The 16,891-nt window shown below is 34.5% G+C and overlaps 1 protein-coding gene across 1 annotated transcript in view; it reads left to right on the top strand.

Annotated features, from left to right (window-relative positions):
• KCNH8 (potassium voltage-gated channel subfamily H member 8) overlaps positions 1-16,891 on the top strand; it is a 361,558-nt gene that overhangs the window by 145,435 nt on the left and 199,232 nt on the right. The window contains exon 3 of the mRNA XM_012783282.3: positions 4,849-4,980. Within this exon, the coding sequence (XP_012638736.2) occupies positions 4,849-4,980 (132 nt within the window). The remainder of the gene's footprint in view (positions 1-4,848; positions 4,981-16,891) is intronic.

Consider the following 16,891-nt stretch of genomic DNA (forward strand, 5'->3'; position numbering starts at 1 on the left):
AAACCATGCCGGGAGGTGGGGTCAGGCAAAGACTTTGTGAATGATGTCAGAATGTGGTGCTGCATATGCTAACAACTTAGGTAGCTACACTTAGAAACTGTAACCATGAAGCTTGTGTCAGTACATTCCCTTTTTCTCAAACTGGGTACCAAAAACATCACCAGTAGTGGTTTTCTGATCCCATTGTCTCATTGGAAACTCAGTCAAATTTAAGAATTAATCTCACATGCACCTTAATGAAGGATGTATCCAATCTTAAACTAAAATAGCTGAATCTTATTTCATATAGAGATTCTATTCTTATTCTAGGGTTGAGAGTGAAATGTACTCATTTCATCCAAATGCTTTACTTCCTTTTTCCCTGTTATAATACAGTATTTTTAAAGGCATATGTATCATCATGTCCTATTTCATGTGTAGAAAGGAGAACTGAGAAATCAAAGTGAAATTCGATTTCTAAAACATTGTTCATAGAATAGGATCATTCCTAGAATATTATAGTAAAGCAAATTTAGAAAATCAAATTCAGACTTGTGTTTAAATTTCAGTCCTTCACGTTTATTACCTGCGTGACCCTGAAGAAAATACTGCAAATCTCAGTTTCCACAATTTAAAAATATAATTCAGTGTGGTAAAATGTTGATCAGATTGATCAGTAAGAAATTTAGATATAATACATGCAAGGCGTGTGGCACAGTATCTAGCGTGTAATTGGTGCTTAATAAGACAATTATCACTAGGTCCTTGCTGTGTGCATTGCATTTTCAGGAACTCTTTCTATGTCTCATTGAACTATACTCAATTGTCCTGGTTCCTCCTCTAAACCTCTCCAAACTGTAGGCAAGAAGTATTTATGTTTAGCACATGAACCAATTTGGTGTTCTGAAAGCAAGTAATAGCTTTACTGGTCAGCTATTGACCAGTAAATCTGTTGAGAAAGATTGTTGGAATTATTGACTAAATCATGTCTTGGGGGTATTTTTGGATCTCAAATTCCCAGGTTGCTCTTGTTCCTAATTATTAGAGATTTCTGACAAGTGGCTATACATACTCTTGGGAGAGGAATAAAATATGTGTATTTAAGGGGAAAGGGAACTTGGCGCAAAATGAAAAGAGGAAAAAATATTTGGCACATTTAAATAGGTTAAGTATCACTTGATTTTCCTTTCTTCCCTCTTCCCTTCCCTCCCTTCTTTCCTCTCTCCTTTTTCTCTCTCTCCTATCAGGTATGACCTAACATAGAACTTATCTCAAAGTTTGAAATGGAATTATCTGTTTGAACTTGTCTTTCAAATCATAGAGAATAGGTAAAAAATGATCTCAGAAATGTGATTTCATCACTCTTATTGTTCCAGTCTTGAATTCCTTACATCTCTTACCCCAAATCTCTAGAGATACCAGAATCCCACTGTATATTCCTTCTTGCTTATTCTAGAAAAACTGAAAATAAAGATCCTTACAAGAAAAAAGGAATCCTTAGAAGAAAAAATTCCACAATCCACCACTGTTAATATTTTATGTGTATTATGCCAGTCTTTTTTAAAACACAGAAATAAATTTAAAATACATTGTTTTATGAATTCCTCATTTTTCATCAAACATTGAAATGAACGGTGTTCTTGGCCACTGCCCAGTTCAGGGAGTTCTGTAGTAGTTCAGTTCATCTACTGTCTACCCCACCCTGCCATCCTCTGCTACACAGAGTATAAGGGTTCCGATGTCCTTTACTTTGGTTCACTAGTATTTTGGGGTATTTGGAGGAGGCATGTCCCCTCAAGGCAAATGTGATGAAGACTCAGCAAAGGCTTACAACCTGTATGAACTGCACTGTTGGTCCCCAGATAAGGTGAAGACTTTACCTGATATTTCACTAAAGATCCAGTACTTTCATCTCCTTAGTACAGTACAAACATGAAGAAGTGCCGGTGAGGATGCCATAGAGCCTTGTCTCCCAAGCAGCTCTGGGTACTCCAGGGAACTTCGCCCTCCTTTTTAATATGACACTCCTTTTAATTCACTTCTTTATGCTACCCATCATACTCCTCTCCACTCCCTTGAAAATAGACCTTCTGTATCAGACTCTGGAATGTTATGCTGATTTGAGACATCAGTGAAAAGCTATCAGGTGATTTTAATCAGGACCTTGTATTTTCAGTATATTGAAAGCAGCATGGGAGGAAGACTAAAGGCAGGAGGAATACTTTAAAAGAGTGGGTGAGAGATGACTGAAGCCAGAACAAAGCAGTAGCAAATATGACAGAGAGGACAGGTGACTAAGAGCTCAGTGGCCAGCTCATTAGGACTGTCATGACTGTCCCACTCTTCCTGCTACAGGTAGTGTCCTCTCACCCAGCCACGACTAACAGTAGCTTTCTTTACTCACCTGCAGCCCTTGCCTCTCCTGCACTCCAATATATAATCCCTGGACTAAATTTTTTAAAACTGGAAAACTTGTAATTTTATCCTTAAGATATAAGTGGCACTGAAACGGGGTTGTAGAGAACAAGACTCATCAGACTTCATATGAAATATAAGGAGCACCTGAAAATGTTTAGCTCACATGACATTGATGCTGTTAATACACAGGATATTATATTGTTATTTTCATAATGTCAAAAAGAAATCATGCAGAGTGTCCATATCTTAATTTGAGCTATTGTAGTACATTGAGCAATGCAATTATTTCCCACCATGACAGCACAGTCATTAAAAGAGAATGGGACCACTTACAACTCAATTTTCCTTTTATTTGTACCTTCTTGTATTAAGTTATTAAACCATGAACTCATACTGGAAACCTTATTGTTAGTTTCCATCTGTTGCCAAATATAATCTTTTGGTGGTATATGCAAAGCGTATGAGTACTCTTAAAATTGTCAATATTAGCAAGTCAAATTCTCCTGCACCCTTGTTTTCCAATCAAGAAAAAGAAGATAGCACATAGAGACAAGAGACATTCCACCAGATTTAAGCTTTTGTATAACTATTTAGTCAATTCCAAAAGTAAATCTTACCATATAAGGCATAAACTCTGTTTTCTCTCCACAATTGTATTTATCCATGGAAATTAAAGGTGTTATTAACTTAAATCCTGGCAAGCCTCATCTGTTTCGTCACTCCCCAGCCTGCAGGGTAATTACTGCTACTATATACAGAAGGAGTTAAAATTCACACAAGGTTTCTGCCCCCTAACTCTGCTCTTAAAAATCATTCACATCTCTGAATTTGAGGCTATGGGACTTGCCTCCTACCTTAAACCTGAGAGAAATTTATTGTACTGGGCCTGAATTGCTCTTGAGTGAAAAAGTTGATCATCTTTGCTCCCATAGGTAAGAGAGGAAGAGCCACACCCTGGGGAATAGCCTTGAATTACTGCAGTCACATTAGGTTGAAGATGTTAGAGATCTAGTGTAGTAGGCGTGGTAGAGAGACTTGAGAGAGCAGAGAAGGGAAGGATTAGTGAGCTAGGTGAAAAGCATCCTACACTGAACCTGACTGGTATTTATTACACTGGTACAGTACATACAAAATAACAAGGATATTTCCGACTCTCTTATATTTTTGTCTTATGCGCTGACTTTGAAATCAACTACCAAATAAGCTGGAAATTCACAGCATTGAAGTCTTCCCCACCCACTAAAAGGAAATGAAGGAAAATCATGTGTAAATAGATTAATAGTTTACTTTTTAAGCAACAGAAACTTTTCCATAAATGTCACATATATCTTTCCAGAATGCCTTTTAGTAGGAAATATAATGCAAGAATTTTTAAATATTTTTTAAATATTAATACTTATTTTTAAATATATAAAAAAATTAAATGTAAGCCTTAGGCAAGACCCTGTGGCTACTATATTTTGAACTTGAGTCTTGATGAAGTTCTTCATGGTTCTTTTATTGAATTTGATTATTGCTTTTTCAAATGTTTTTGAAATGTGACATACATGCTAAAAAATACATGTGGTTTTCAAAAGCTGAACACTCCTATGTTAACATTATAAAGAACATGAAAGAAAATTTGACCAACATCCCACAATTTGACCACTCCCTGACCTGAATGCCTCTCTAATTACTATCTCCCCAAAGGTAACCAATAACTTGACTTGTAACACCATACATTAGTTTTGCCTGTTTTGGTACTTCATGTAAATGAATTCATATTGCATTCTACCCATTTGTGTTTGGCTACTTTTCCTCAGCATTATATTAGTGATATTCATCTATTTGGCTGCAAACAATTGCAAATTGCTTGTTCACATTGATGTGTAATGTTGTATTGTGAGAATAAATCTCAATACTGCAAAACAGTTTTTAAAATAAACATACTAATTTGCAAACAGCTAGCAATGTATGAGAGTTCAAGTGGCTGTTTATCCTCCCCTGAACTTGGTATTTTCCATTATTTCTATTTTAGCATTCTGGTGGGTGATCTTCGATTTTTAAATTGACTAAATAAACCTCTAGCAAACTCATGCCAAACAAAAGTGTTTATTTAATAACCAGTGTGTGCAGGGGGTAGGTGGGAAAGAGCAGTCTCATAAGGTGGAATGATTCAACATCAACAAGTTCAAAGACGAGATACAATCTGAGTAATGTAAGCAGAAATGTCTCGGTACAGACCAGTGTTTTTGTTTTAAATACTACCGTATTTTCAGAGAAAGTATTTCATTTGGTAATGAAGAGATATGCATACAGGACAGATATTTACAGAATCTGAAAACTGACATTTTTAAGATGGGGGGAGTTGTGGAAACAAAAACAGTAAGGGCTTTGTTTTTATTAATGATTGAGATTTTCATAGAAAAAATACAAGGCAATAGTTGATTTGTATTTTTATTATGGTTCCAGGGTCCCCATTTTGGTGCCTATTGGATATTGTTCCCATAAAGAATGAGAAAGGAGATGTGGTACTTTTTCTGGCCTCATTCAAGGATATAACAGATACAAAAGTGAAGATTACTCCAGAAGACAAAAAAGAAGGTTTGTACTGTTCTCAGAAAACATTGACAGATGGGGTTACATTTTGAAATTGTTTACTCAGAAACTCTGGGAGAAAAGAAAGTGTCTTTTTAATAACAGCAACTGATAAATATTCATAGCTGTTAGCAGTCAGTATTTGGTGCATATTCCAAAATCACAGAGACTCGCATTTACATTCTTGTCTTTGTAATAAAGACTCATTTGACAAGAACCACAAGTTCATATTCCTATGGAAATAGGATGAGGATGAGAAAACAATTTATCTCAATACAAAGATTCATACCACCTTGTCTTATTAGGCAAAAATTGATAGGATAAGTGAAGTTAAAACTTTGTGATTAAAAATACATCTCTCCGTTTCATCTAAAGTGCTATAGCTCAAAACTTAGAAGTGCAAAATTTCATTTTATGTATAAAATTAAGAATTCTAGCTTGGTGATTGTCAGAATAGAGTGTTGCAAACAAATGTATGTAGTATATAACAGTATAATACTTTGTTTTAAGACAACCAATAAGCTTTTCAATTAATTTTTAAAAGTCTTTCTAAGAATTTGTGTTGTTTACCTTGTATCTTCTGTTTATAGCTTATTAAAAAATTCCCTGAATTTTATGTAACCCAACAAGAATTAACACTGAAAAAATGCTGATATTATTTGTTCTAAACAGATGTAGGATTAGATATTATAGTGACCAGAGAAAAAGCGATTGTTCCTGTGTGAATTTTCTATGTACCAAGTTCTTCATCAGAACCAGCTACTTGACATTTCAATAGCTATGTCTTTTTAGTAATGGACTCTTTTATTCCAGATATTTTAAAAAACCTGTCTGTTTTAAATACATTATATCTTTCAAAATAGCAACCCAAATGAACTGTCATAGTGTGGTGCTCCTACTTCTATCATTTGAAATCTTGGCAAATGCATGACTATTTTCCTGCATATTTGTATGACTAAATACTGTGGCATAATTTACATATACAAAGGAAGAACAGTCTTATAATCAGAGTTACTTGACTAAAAGAGCAAGAGGAATAGCTGTCGAATGTAAGTAAGTTCCACAGAGATAAGTGTGAAAATCATCGTGTACAGTTTTTTCTTTTAATATTTCCTTTGGAATACAGGAATACAAAAGGTAAGTATTCTTTAAATAAAATTATGCATACATATAAGTATATATGCATATTATGTCCCCCTACATATTTATGTAGATAAATAGAAATACAAACTATCCTTAGAAAGAAATATATGGCTTTTTCTTTTGCTTCAAAGAGAGTAGTTTAATTAACTTTTAATTGACTTACTTTGAATATAAGTACTGTTCCTAACGGTTTTATATTAATACAGATTATTGAAATGACTTTGTCTTATGTTCCTCGTGTCTTTTGATAGGGGAGAAATCCCTATCTTGGTGAACTGTAGTGGATTAAACGAGTAAAGTATATCTACTCATTCATGGGTTGAGGGAACACAGTAAAAATTTTGGATTTTGCCCCCCACCCAGTTCTGAATCAACTGAGAAGGAAAATGAGTGAGGTAGATTGGAAACCAAAATATCACCTTTATTTCTGATAAAACTAATAAAGAAGAACATAAAATATCTTTACAGGCAAGTGGGCTTCCTCTTAGTGAGCTCCAGATTTAAGTAAGCTTGTCCCTCAGTCACAAAGCTGAGCTGGGGCCCAGGCAGACCCCTCCACCATGGAACTTAAAGCCTAGAGATTCAGAGCACAACAGGGTACTATCCTATACAGGCCCCTATCTCCTTCCAAACTCAATCAGATTAAATTCCTCCTCTCCTCTGGAAAGAACTGAGTAAAGGAACAGAGAAAGGCCAGGCATGTTGCACTAGCAGAATTGCTTGCACTTAAAAGATTGCATCTGCCATTTGGGAGCAAAGGGCATGCATTTGAACACTGTGTCACCAATAGTACCATGTTTCCCCAAAAATAATACCTACCCATAAAATAAGCCCTAGCAGGATTTCTAAGCATTTGTGCAATATAAGCCCTACCCTGAAAATAAGACCTAGTGATGGGCGTGGCTACGCAGCGTATCTGCACAACCCACCCATTTCCTTGTGACGGTAAAGAAGATGAGCAGCCCTTCGCATCTGCCCCATCCTGACAGCTACTATCCCAGAGGTGACCAGAAAGGTCCCGGCAGCCCCACCAACAAGGTCGGCTCCCCCTGTCAGGTCCCGGCCATCCTGTGTGTGCTGAAAGCTGAGGCTTTGAGGGGAAAATAACACATCCCCTGAAAATAAGCCCAGGGTGTCTTCTTGAGGAAAAATAAATATAAGACCCTGTCTTATTTTTAGGGAAGCACGGTAATTATACTAATCCACAGTTCTATTATAAAAAGAAGTTTGACATTTATACTTAAATAAATACATTAAACTGTATTCAATAATAGTCCCATTTTGTTTAGGGAACACATGCAATGTAAAGACTATCTCTTGCAAGGTTTAAAGAAAAAAATATCAGCACGACACTTAACATTAATTATATTATACAAATATGATGTACAAAATTTGAAATATTTGCTAATAAGTCCCTGGATCTTTTTATAGTTTTATGACTTTGTTCCTCAAATGATTATTATCTCATATGAAATTAAACATTATTTCCAATTTATGCCGAACACTCACTAACACTGTTTTCTATTGCTACCTTATCATAAATGTCCCACAAAAGTATATCATATTTTTAGAGAAACAGAATAACTATTTTAAGTCAGTATGGTTGTAAAATGATCGTAAAATATGGATAAATATTTGTCTCTTTTTTTTACCTGTACTTAATGAAGAAAAACACCTAAAAATTTACCTATTAATAACATGTCTTTCAGGAAAGGCACACCTTAACATATGGCATTTTTAGAACTTCAGGATAAGTGTTTGAAAAGTATTAAAATGTCACTGTGTAACAGGAACAGTTTTGTATCATGGCGCTGGAAAACTTTAAGTGAGCCCGTGGGCTGACTTGACCTGATACTGCATTTTGTACAAATGTATCTCTGAAGTTCATCTAAGTTGTATAAATAAGTTTTGTGTTAACTAAATTAATTCCTTACTGAGGCTCATATGATGGATTTCTTTTAAGAGATATAAATTGTGTGGACTTCTATTTTTTTAAAAAAATGCTTTAATCATTAATTTCTATGTTGTTTTGAGTTTTATTTGAAGTGAGAAAAACATACATTATAGAAAAAGCAAACAACGTATGGGGTACATTGTAGTCCTTTTATCAATAAGCAGCAGTGGTGGAAGTTAACACAAAATGCAAAGTGCTATTTGTATAAGCAATCACTTTCAACTGATGATCTGATGTATGGGTGTGTATGTGAATGTGTGTGTTTAGGTATATGTGTGTGTGTGTGTGTGTGTGTGAGAGAGAGAGAGAGAGAGAGAGAGAGAGAGAGAGAGACTTTAGCAGAAATCTGATGATTTTTCTACCACCTTTGGACATATCCTTCTTTTGTTTGACACATATTTTACTTTTTACTTTTATTCCAAAAATAGTGTTTACACCACTAACTTCTGTGTCCATGTCTAGCATCACTTACTAAGTGAATTTCATATGAGATACTATGTGTATCTTTTCCTATATGACCTTGTTTGCATGCTTTCCTATCAATGAGAAATACTTTGATATAAAATTTAGGTAGCTCTATATACCACTCAGCTGGGCAACTCAACTCAGATTCTTTTTTTGTTGATCAGAAGACTTGGCTGGCAATTAAAGGTGCATGCTGCACCTTCAGAACCCATTTCCGTGGTGCAGACATAAGGAGAGTGAGAAACGAAGGGCAAAAGCCTTTTCCTATGAATCTTTGCAGGAAGAAATGTCCTTCCCCCTACATCTCTCTCCTTCCAAGGATTTCCATCAACATGTCATTGAACATAACTCTATCACATGGCCGTGGGCATCTCTAGCTTCAAAGATGGCTGAGAAACCAAGGGTTTTTTTTGGTTTGTTTTTTTTTTTAAGCTTTTATACTTCTAAAATGGAAAACCCAAAAGGGAAAGCATTTAGAAGTGAAGTTGGGTCAGGCAATCTAGAGTGTCTATCAAGCTGTCATTTGTTAACTATTTTATATATGTCGGACATATTATCCAAGGATCCTACAATGTAGAAGAGTGGGACTTAGATAAAGTAACTGAACTGCCCAAGGCCTCAGTGCTGTGAAGAGGTGGAGACAAGATTAAAGCCTAAAAGTGTCTGGTCTCAGAGCTTTTATCTTTCTACTATGCCCTAAAGCCTCCTATGAAACAAATGAGAAAAATTGGAAATGAGGTAGATAGAAGGATGGGCTTGTCTCAGCTCCCTCCCCAAATCCCTACACATGATTGTCATTGAAACAGGTAACTCCTGCCTCCATTCTTTTTACCATTCTCACCTCTTATTTAAAGTCCTTACTATTCAAAGAATGGTCTGAGAGCCTGACATATCTGTATTACCTAGGAGCCCACTGAAAATGCAGAATCTCAGGTCCTACCTGAGACCTTTGGATCAGAATATGCATTCCAACAATATCCCCAGGTGACTCACCTGTACATCTACATTTTAGAAGCCCCATACTATACACATTTTTGTAGAAAGGTCTTCCCTGACCATCCAGACTAAACTAACTCACCTCCATCCACTCCATCGCATCACCCTGTTCATTGTTTTACAGCATTTATGCCTATCTAAAATAACCTTTTCAAAGTTTCTGTTGTAATTGTACTCTGCTGCAGTGAAAAAACTTCATCAGAGAGCAGGTTTTGCCTCTGTTGTTCAGGATCATGTCTATAACACTCACAGATTGAGTGTGTGACAGAAAGTAAGTGCTCAATAAATATTTGATAGATGGATGGATGATATGAATTTATGGATATATGAATTTATAAATGATGTCCAATTTGGGAAATGTAACTATTCAAAAATAGATAACATAGCATTCTTGCTGTTTCAAAATAATCAGATCATAATTATGAAAGTGGCATGGCTCGGGTGCACATTCTGATGACTATATTGTTTGGTTTTGTTCTGCTTGATTTAACTCAAAGGCAATTTGACATGTATTTACCTAAGTCTTCTCCCTCTCAAGATATGTTCGTACTGCTGGTATTGAATGGCTCTATCACATTAAATAGAATCTCTGTTGTTGGTTAATTTTTTGTTCTTGTTGACTCTTCTATTTGTCTTTCAGTTTCTGAAAATCTCAATTTGGCCAAAATGTTTAAGACGATTAAACTCATTTGTTAAAAAAAAATATTAAAATATTCTCCAAAAGGACAGACATTAAGCCCCTGATCAGATATTAATTAAATCTTAGATGGCTTTTATGTACTTTGAATATTTTAATCTTCAGTGTGGAACATTGTAATAATGTTCCTTTCACCTGCTGATTTATTCTGCCTTATTTTCTTCTTTTGCATAATGGAACAAACACATGCAAAAATCCTAATAAAGACCAGTTACTTGCCTGACAGGAGAATTATTGTAAAAATCAATACTTTATCCCAGGAGATAGATTTCTGCCTCGAGGACATCTATGCTAACTCTTTATCAAATATGTGGTGATGGAATTGGAACTGAAGAGCCCAGATAGATGCTTAAAGTGATTAAGAAATTGTAATCACATCTTTATTTAATTGTATTACCTATATTTAAATTAAACATTTGTATTTTCTCTACATATTTACTAATATTGTATTCTCCTAGAACCTTCTAAGGACAAATAGTGAAAATCAGAGTTCGTAAATTAAGTCACCTTTAGAGACCGGGGATAATGTAATGAGGGAAATGTTGCCGTCGGCTGTGGAAGGGATTGAGGCATAATAGACATGGCATGCTTCACCAAGTCATTTCATTTTAAAGCAAAATTTAGAATATTCTGAAGTTAATCAAAATATACCTGTGGGTTAAATTTTTCTGTTGTTCAGTAGCTAAGGATCTTTGGACAAACTTTATCAAGCTAATGACTTCATTCTGATTTTTTAAGATAGATTTTCTTGTTTTATTGCCATGAGAATGAAACATGGTTTTAACCCTCTTTTTGGGTGAATTTAATATGAAACAACTTTTTGCAGTTGGAATGATCAATTCATTGAAACACCAGGTAAATATAGTATTAAGATCAATAAGTTCAGGCTGAGAGTCAAAATAGCCATTTAACTTGCCACCCTGGATGGAGATACATTCCTGTTGATATTCTGTATATCCAGCAAAATTCACCTAGACAATAGTATTATATTAAGGACTCTTCCAAATTTGTGGATTATAGCTGCCATGCTACTCTTATCAGTGATAGCTGGTGTCACATAGGACAGGGTTCAAACCTACAGAAAGTTCTGTAGATATCTGTGTCTTTGGCCTCCCTGCACTTTGTGGAGAGGCATGCTTAGGACTGGCAGGACATACCATGGATTCGTGCTTCAGCAGGTAGTAAGGGTGAATGTGGAGCTTTTCCTTTTTTGCTTGACTTTTTATATGGAGTTAGTGTGGTAGTGGCTTTGCCAGAGTGTAAAAAAACAGACTTTTTGGTGCCAAGAGCATAGATGCCAGATATTTGGAGCAATGCTAGGGAATACTGAATGCCCTAAATGAAAAAGATTGGGTCCCCAGTGTTGGGAGAGTTTGAGTTTAGTTTCTGGCCCCTGATTCAATAAAAATGAGCTTTCCTTCCCAGCTAGATTGTTTTCATACCGTAGGGAAAATGTTCAGTAGTCACCATTGACAAATCCTGCTTATCTCTGCAGGGGGCTTTGCCAAAATTCCATGAGGGATATATTTATTTGACACCTTGTGTGGGGAAACAATGTAATTCATAGACTATATAGAAGTTTCATGGATAAATGTCTATTGAAATGTTCATATAGTTGCTTCAGCCTCTTAAAATTATATGTCAACTCAATTTATTTTATCTACTTTAACAATACATCTTTAGGTTATGAAGAAAAAGAAATACAAACATAATTAAAGGACTCCTTCTCAATTTGGAGAATAAAATTTTTCCCCAAGTATTAACATCTCATAGCATACATTCATGTTGAGAATATTTATGCCAGGTGGGAGGTGACCTAAACATATACCAACTAGAAAGCTGCTAAAATGACTAATTGTATTTATGAAAAACTTTGGAATTTACAAATGGTACTTACAAGCATTTCATGTGTTCCTTTCCCCTTCTAGACTATGAGCTCTGTGAAGGTAGAGGCCATATCTGATTCCCTTTTGATTCCAAGATTTAAGATAGGGCATGACGGGTTAACTGAGTGGCATTAAGAGATGTAGGATCTTGTGGCTATTTGTAATCATACCAGAATGATTTTTGAAAATCCTAAAGAAAAGAACATTGAAATAACAATCCCAGCAATAATCTGAGATTCAGAGGGTATATGGGGATTTCTAAAGGTGTGAGATATCATAAGTAATAGGGTAAAATAAAATAACAAAAGGAGCAGAAATAGAAGTACTGAAAAGAAATGGAGCAACTTCTACTGACTACAAATGAAGAAAATTAGTGATTCTATTTTAAAAATTAGAAACTCAATATCCCAAGTATATAAGACATTGAATATATTATTTGTTAATTCCATCTTAGTGCAAAGATGAAAAAAACACATCTATCCAGATGGAATATGAAAGCAAACACATTATAGTGCAGCATGAGATTGATACTGGAGAGTGTCAACCTCTCAAGACAGTCGTTTGTTAAGCAATCTGTTCAAGAACATTGAAAAGAAACTGAGATACCCATGATAGAAGGGAAGAACCCTTGTCACACTGAGCACAGTAGTGAAAAGTAGCCATTAGAATGGCTGAGAACTCTGATTTGATTTTTCAAGTACATATTCTCTCACATGTTTTGGGTACTATTATATGAGCTTAAGGAAGCAGTTAAATGATGATGTCCAAATGGAACTTCAATTATATTTCATCTTTTAAAGAATTTCAACAAAACCTTTTGATGATACATTGGTGAAATTGTAAGTTATTAATATTTAATAGCTTATTTACATATATTACAATATAAATATAGAAAATTAAGCCATGCCATTGGAGTAGATAGTTCATCTTTGTGTTGAAGGAGGGATGGATTGGCTGAATTGAGGTTACAGTTCTATTAATGTTCTGTCAATGCCTTCTGTAAGGGAATAGAACTTCACAGATAAGCCCAAACCTGGGTCTACAGAGGGAATAGTGCACCTGGGAAATAGACTCAATTCTCTAGTCTACCTACAAAGCTTTCATAAATATGCTAGCTACTGGAGAATAGGAAAGGACTTAAAAGGTCTATAAAACTTCATATATAACCCCAAACCAGGAAATGGTGAAGGAAGTTTGGCAAAGGCCTTACAAATTCCTCTCTTCAATCAAATGATCTCATTGGCAGCAGTGAGCCAATGTGAGAACGTGAAAGCCATTGCTTATCAAATTCTCCAGAAGTACTGCTGGCTGGCCACTTCTCTCTTTGTAGCCATTTCTAGATTTGTAGATAGGGGTTTTATTCATCACATACATTAAAGAAAAGTATGTCTTTTGTTAGCATTTGTTGGTGTCTTTCCATGATGACTACCACCCTGTGTAATCTACATCATTTAGAGTCAAAAGATACAATGTTAACTTGTAAGAATAATAAATGATAGTGGTGAGAAAAAATACTGTGAATCCAGTTAGCTAGAGAAAGTTGACAAAAATGGGTTACTATATAACTTAATGCCATATGATGGGTGATGACTATCTAGAATTTTATGTTGAAAAGCCTTTTGAGGTGACATCTTGTCTGATTGGGGAAGGGCGCCATAGTCAATTATTGAACTCTGCGATGGCCAACCTGAATGGAAGAATAGAAGGGAACAGTCACAAGCAAGGCAGATATTTGCCATAACTGCTGTTGAGAAAAACACTATGATTCTTATAACATGTAGAAAGTTGGAGACCTCAACTTTCTCTTGTAGGGTTAACTCACTGATACAAGATAGTATATCTTTCATATATTTTTGAAATAATGATAATCCATCCATTGTGGTTATAGTTGAGTTCTCAATAATATATTGTTATAAAGAAATCAATTATAAAATGAAAAAGCATATGATGAGTTAGAGGGTACAGAAAAGACTTCCTAATACAGAATTCTTAAGAATGCTTCATAAATTAAAAATTTTACAATATGGCTATGCTAATGGTAAAATAAGGGAAACAATTAGATTTGAGGGACAAAAAGAAAGTATAAATAAGAGGGGTATGTTGGAGTTGGTGAAGGAAAAGACCCAAAGCCTAGGTCCTAAGCAGAGTGCAGAGTTCAGATTGATATGGAGCATATCAATAGGTATGCACAGATATGGAACAACTGGAAAGTTGTCATGTAGGGTGGTGGTGGGGAAGTCCCAAAAGGGACTTGTTTATTTAATCCTTGATTTTGGGTAAAGTATGAAAAAAGAAGAAACTTTCCCTTTAGACTGTCTAATCACAATCTCACAGTTATTTGAGACCTGTAGTATATATCTTGGATATGGAATAATCCTAGATTAAAATTTTATTTGAAGTGATTCTGATCAGGCACACAGCAAAATAAAATGCAGATTTTCTCTAATTGGATATTTTTACTGGTGATTCCAAAAAAGCCTCCCAGAAAAAGTTCCAAGGGCCATGAACTTATAATAAAAAGTCATGAATTCCATGACATGAGCAACCATGAGCAAAAGTCACCAGAAAAAAACAAAAAACAAATCCCAAAACCAAATCTTCAAAGACTGCAGATATTGGAATAATCAGATAAGAATATAAATATGCTTAATCTCTTTAAAGAAAATAAAAAGGGGTGAAAATATGATGAAGGAACACAGACTATCAAAATTAACTAAGTAGATTTGAAAAAATAGAACTTCTATAAATGAAAAACATGATAATTAAAAATAAAGACTCGATTGACAGTTTAATCAGAGATTGCTCACAGACTAAGAAAGAATTAGTACATTAGAAGAGAATAAAAGTCCCCATAATGTAACACTCAGACACATATGAAATAAAAGTTAAGAGAAATAGAGGTCAGAGTAAAAAGATCCAAAAAGCATCTGGAATTTCAGAGAAATTAGAATGTTGGAAAATAAACTATTGAAAATTTTCTTCAGAATTAATAAAACTCAATACTCAGATTTAGGAATCCTAATATATCTTCACAAAATACTTGTAAAGACCCAATACCTAGAAATGTTGTGAAACTAAAGATCACTAAATACAGAAAGATCTTAACAGCAGTTTTAGAGAAATGATTTTATCTTCAAATGAAAGCCAATTTAACTGACAGTTCTTCTCTCAATAGCAACAGTAAAAGCCAGAAAAGAGTTCTATAGGATCTTCAAAGTGTTGATAAGAATCACAGCCAACCTAGAATGTTTTATCCACTTGAACTCTTGAAAAAAAATGAAATAGAAATGAAAAAGGTGACAGATGTGCAACAGAGATTAAGGAAATGATATAATAAAAACTTTATGTCAATAATTTATAAAACTTAAATAGCGTGGGAAATTTGTGGAAAATTCTTCAAAACTGACTCAGGGAGAAAAAAATTTTAATTATCCTATAACTATTAAAAATACCGAATCAATTTTAAATTTTCTCAAAACATATTGAGCTTAAATGAATTTGTGGGTGAGTATTCCCAAACATTTAATAAACACATAAACCAAAACTTAAATGAATTTTTCAGGGGATAGAAAAAGAATATAATCTTGACATTAGACAAGGACATCTTGAGAAACATGAGAAAAGAAATCAACAAGCTAATCTCACTGTAAACATAGACACTACAATTCTAAACAAAAAATATAAACAAACTGAAATGATCTTTCACATGTTAATTAGTCTGAATATGTGCAAAAGACCACCTCACTTAAGGAAGTACAAGTCTCATTCTTCATATAATACAATATACAGGGTGACTCAGGAATCTGTGGAGTATAGGACACACAGGCTGGGCATGGTTCTCTGTTACCACTCTTAGCTCCCTTAGGCTAATCCAGCTCTGGTCAAAGTACTTTCCTGATCTTAGATTTGCCAGACAAAAACAAGGGATGGTTACTCACGCATATCTGGAAGGCAGAGATGTACACTTAGAGTACAATGCAAGCTCTGTCATAGGTATATAGACCAGCTGTAGGCTTATCTTGCAAAACTCTGGAAAAGACATTTATGACACACAAAAACCTAACTAGCAATTGGTATAAAGAACATAAAAGGAACTGCTACAAATAAATAATTAAAAGAAAAACAATTCAACATAAAAAAAGATAATAGATATAATTAGGTCAAAGAAGATGAAATCGAATTGGACATAAACATATCAAGAGACTCAACCTAATTACTAAGTAGAAAGGTTCAAATTAAAAATACAAAGATATAATCCCTCCCTTATTGGCAAAAGGCAGAAATGAACACAGGGCACAACTAACCGGTATCTTGTTAAGCGTCTCCTAAAAAGACAGCTATCATGATGCTAAATAAAAATTTTTTTCAAAATAGAAGGAATTCTTTAGTTTATTATTTACATAATTTTGACCCATGGCATGACTAAAATTTGTGGATAAAATTTGACATTATCCTAGAAAAGAGGTAGGAAAGAAATCAGCCATTCCGGCAAAGCAGACATGGCTTGATTTTTAGTGGCTGATGTGCTCCTCAAAATTTCCCTTCTTGTTTTTTATATTTACCTAGGGAATATAACTTTTTCATTTCCAAATTAGAGATTATTATCTTCACATTTAAAAATAAGCTTTAATTTTAATATGTGTGTCAAAGTATTGTTTTCTAATCTCATGTTTTCCAAAAAGTAGTAGAAGTCATGGATATTGCTGGTAGTATACACAGTGATTTCAGATAATAAACAAAATAATTTTCTAAAGCAAAAAGCTACTATTTTAATAT

This window comes from Microcebus murinus, chromosome 1 (assembly GCF_040939455.1).
Source record: "Microcebus murinus isolate Inina chromosome 1, M.murinus_Inina_mat1.0, whole genome shotgun sequence".
NCBI lineage: Eukaryota > Metazoa > Chordata > Mammalia > Primates > Cheirogaleidae > Microcebus > Microcebus murinus.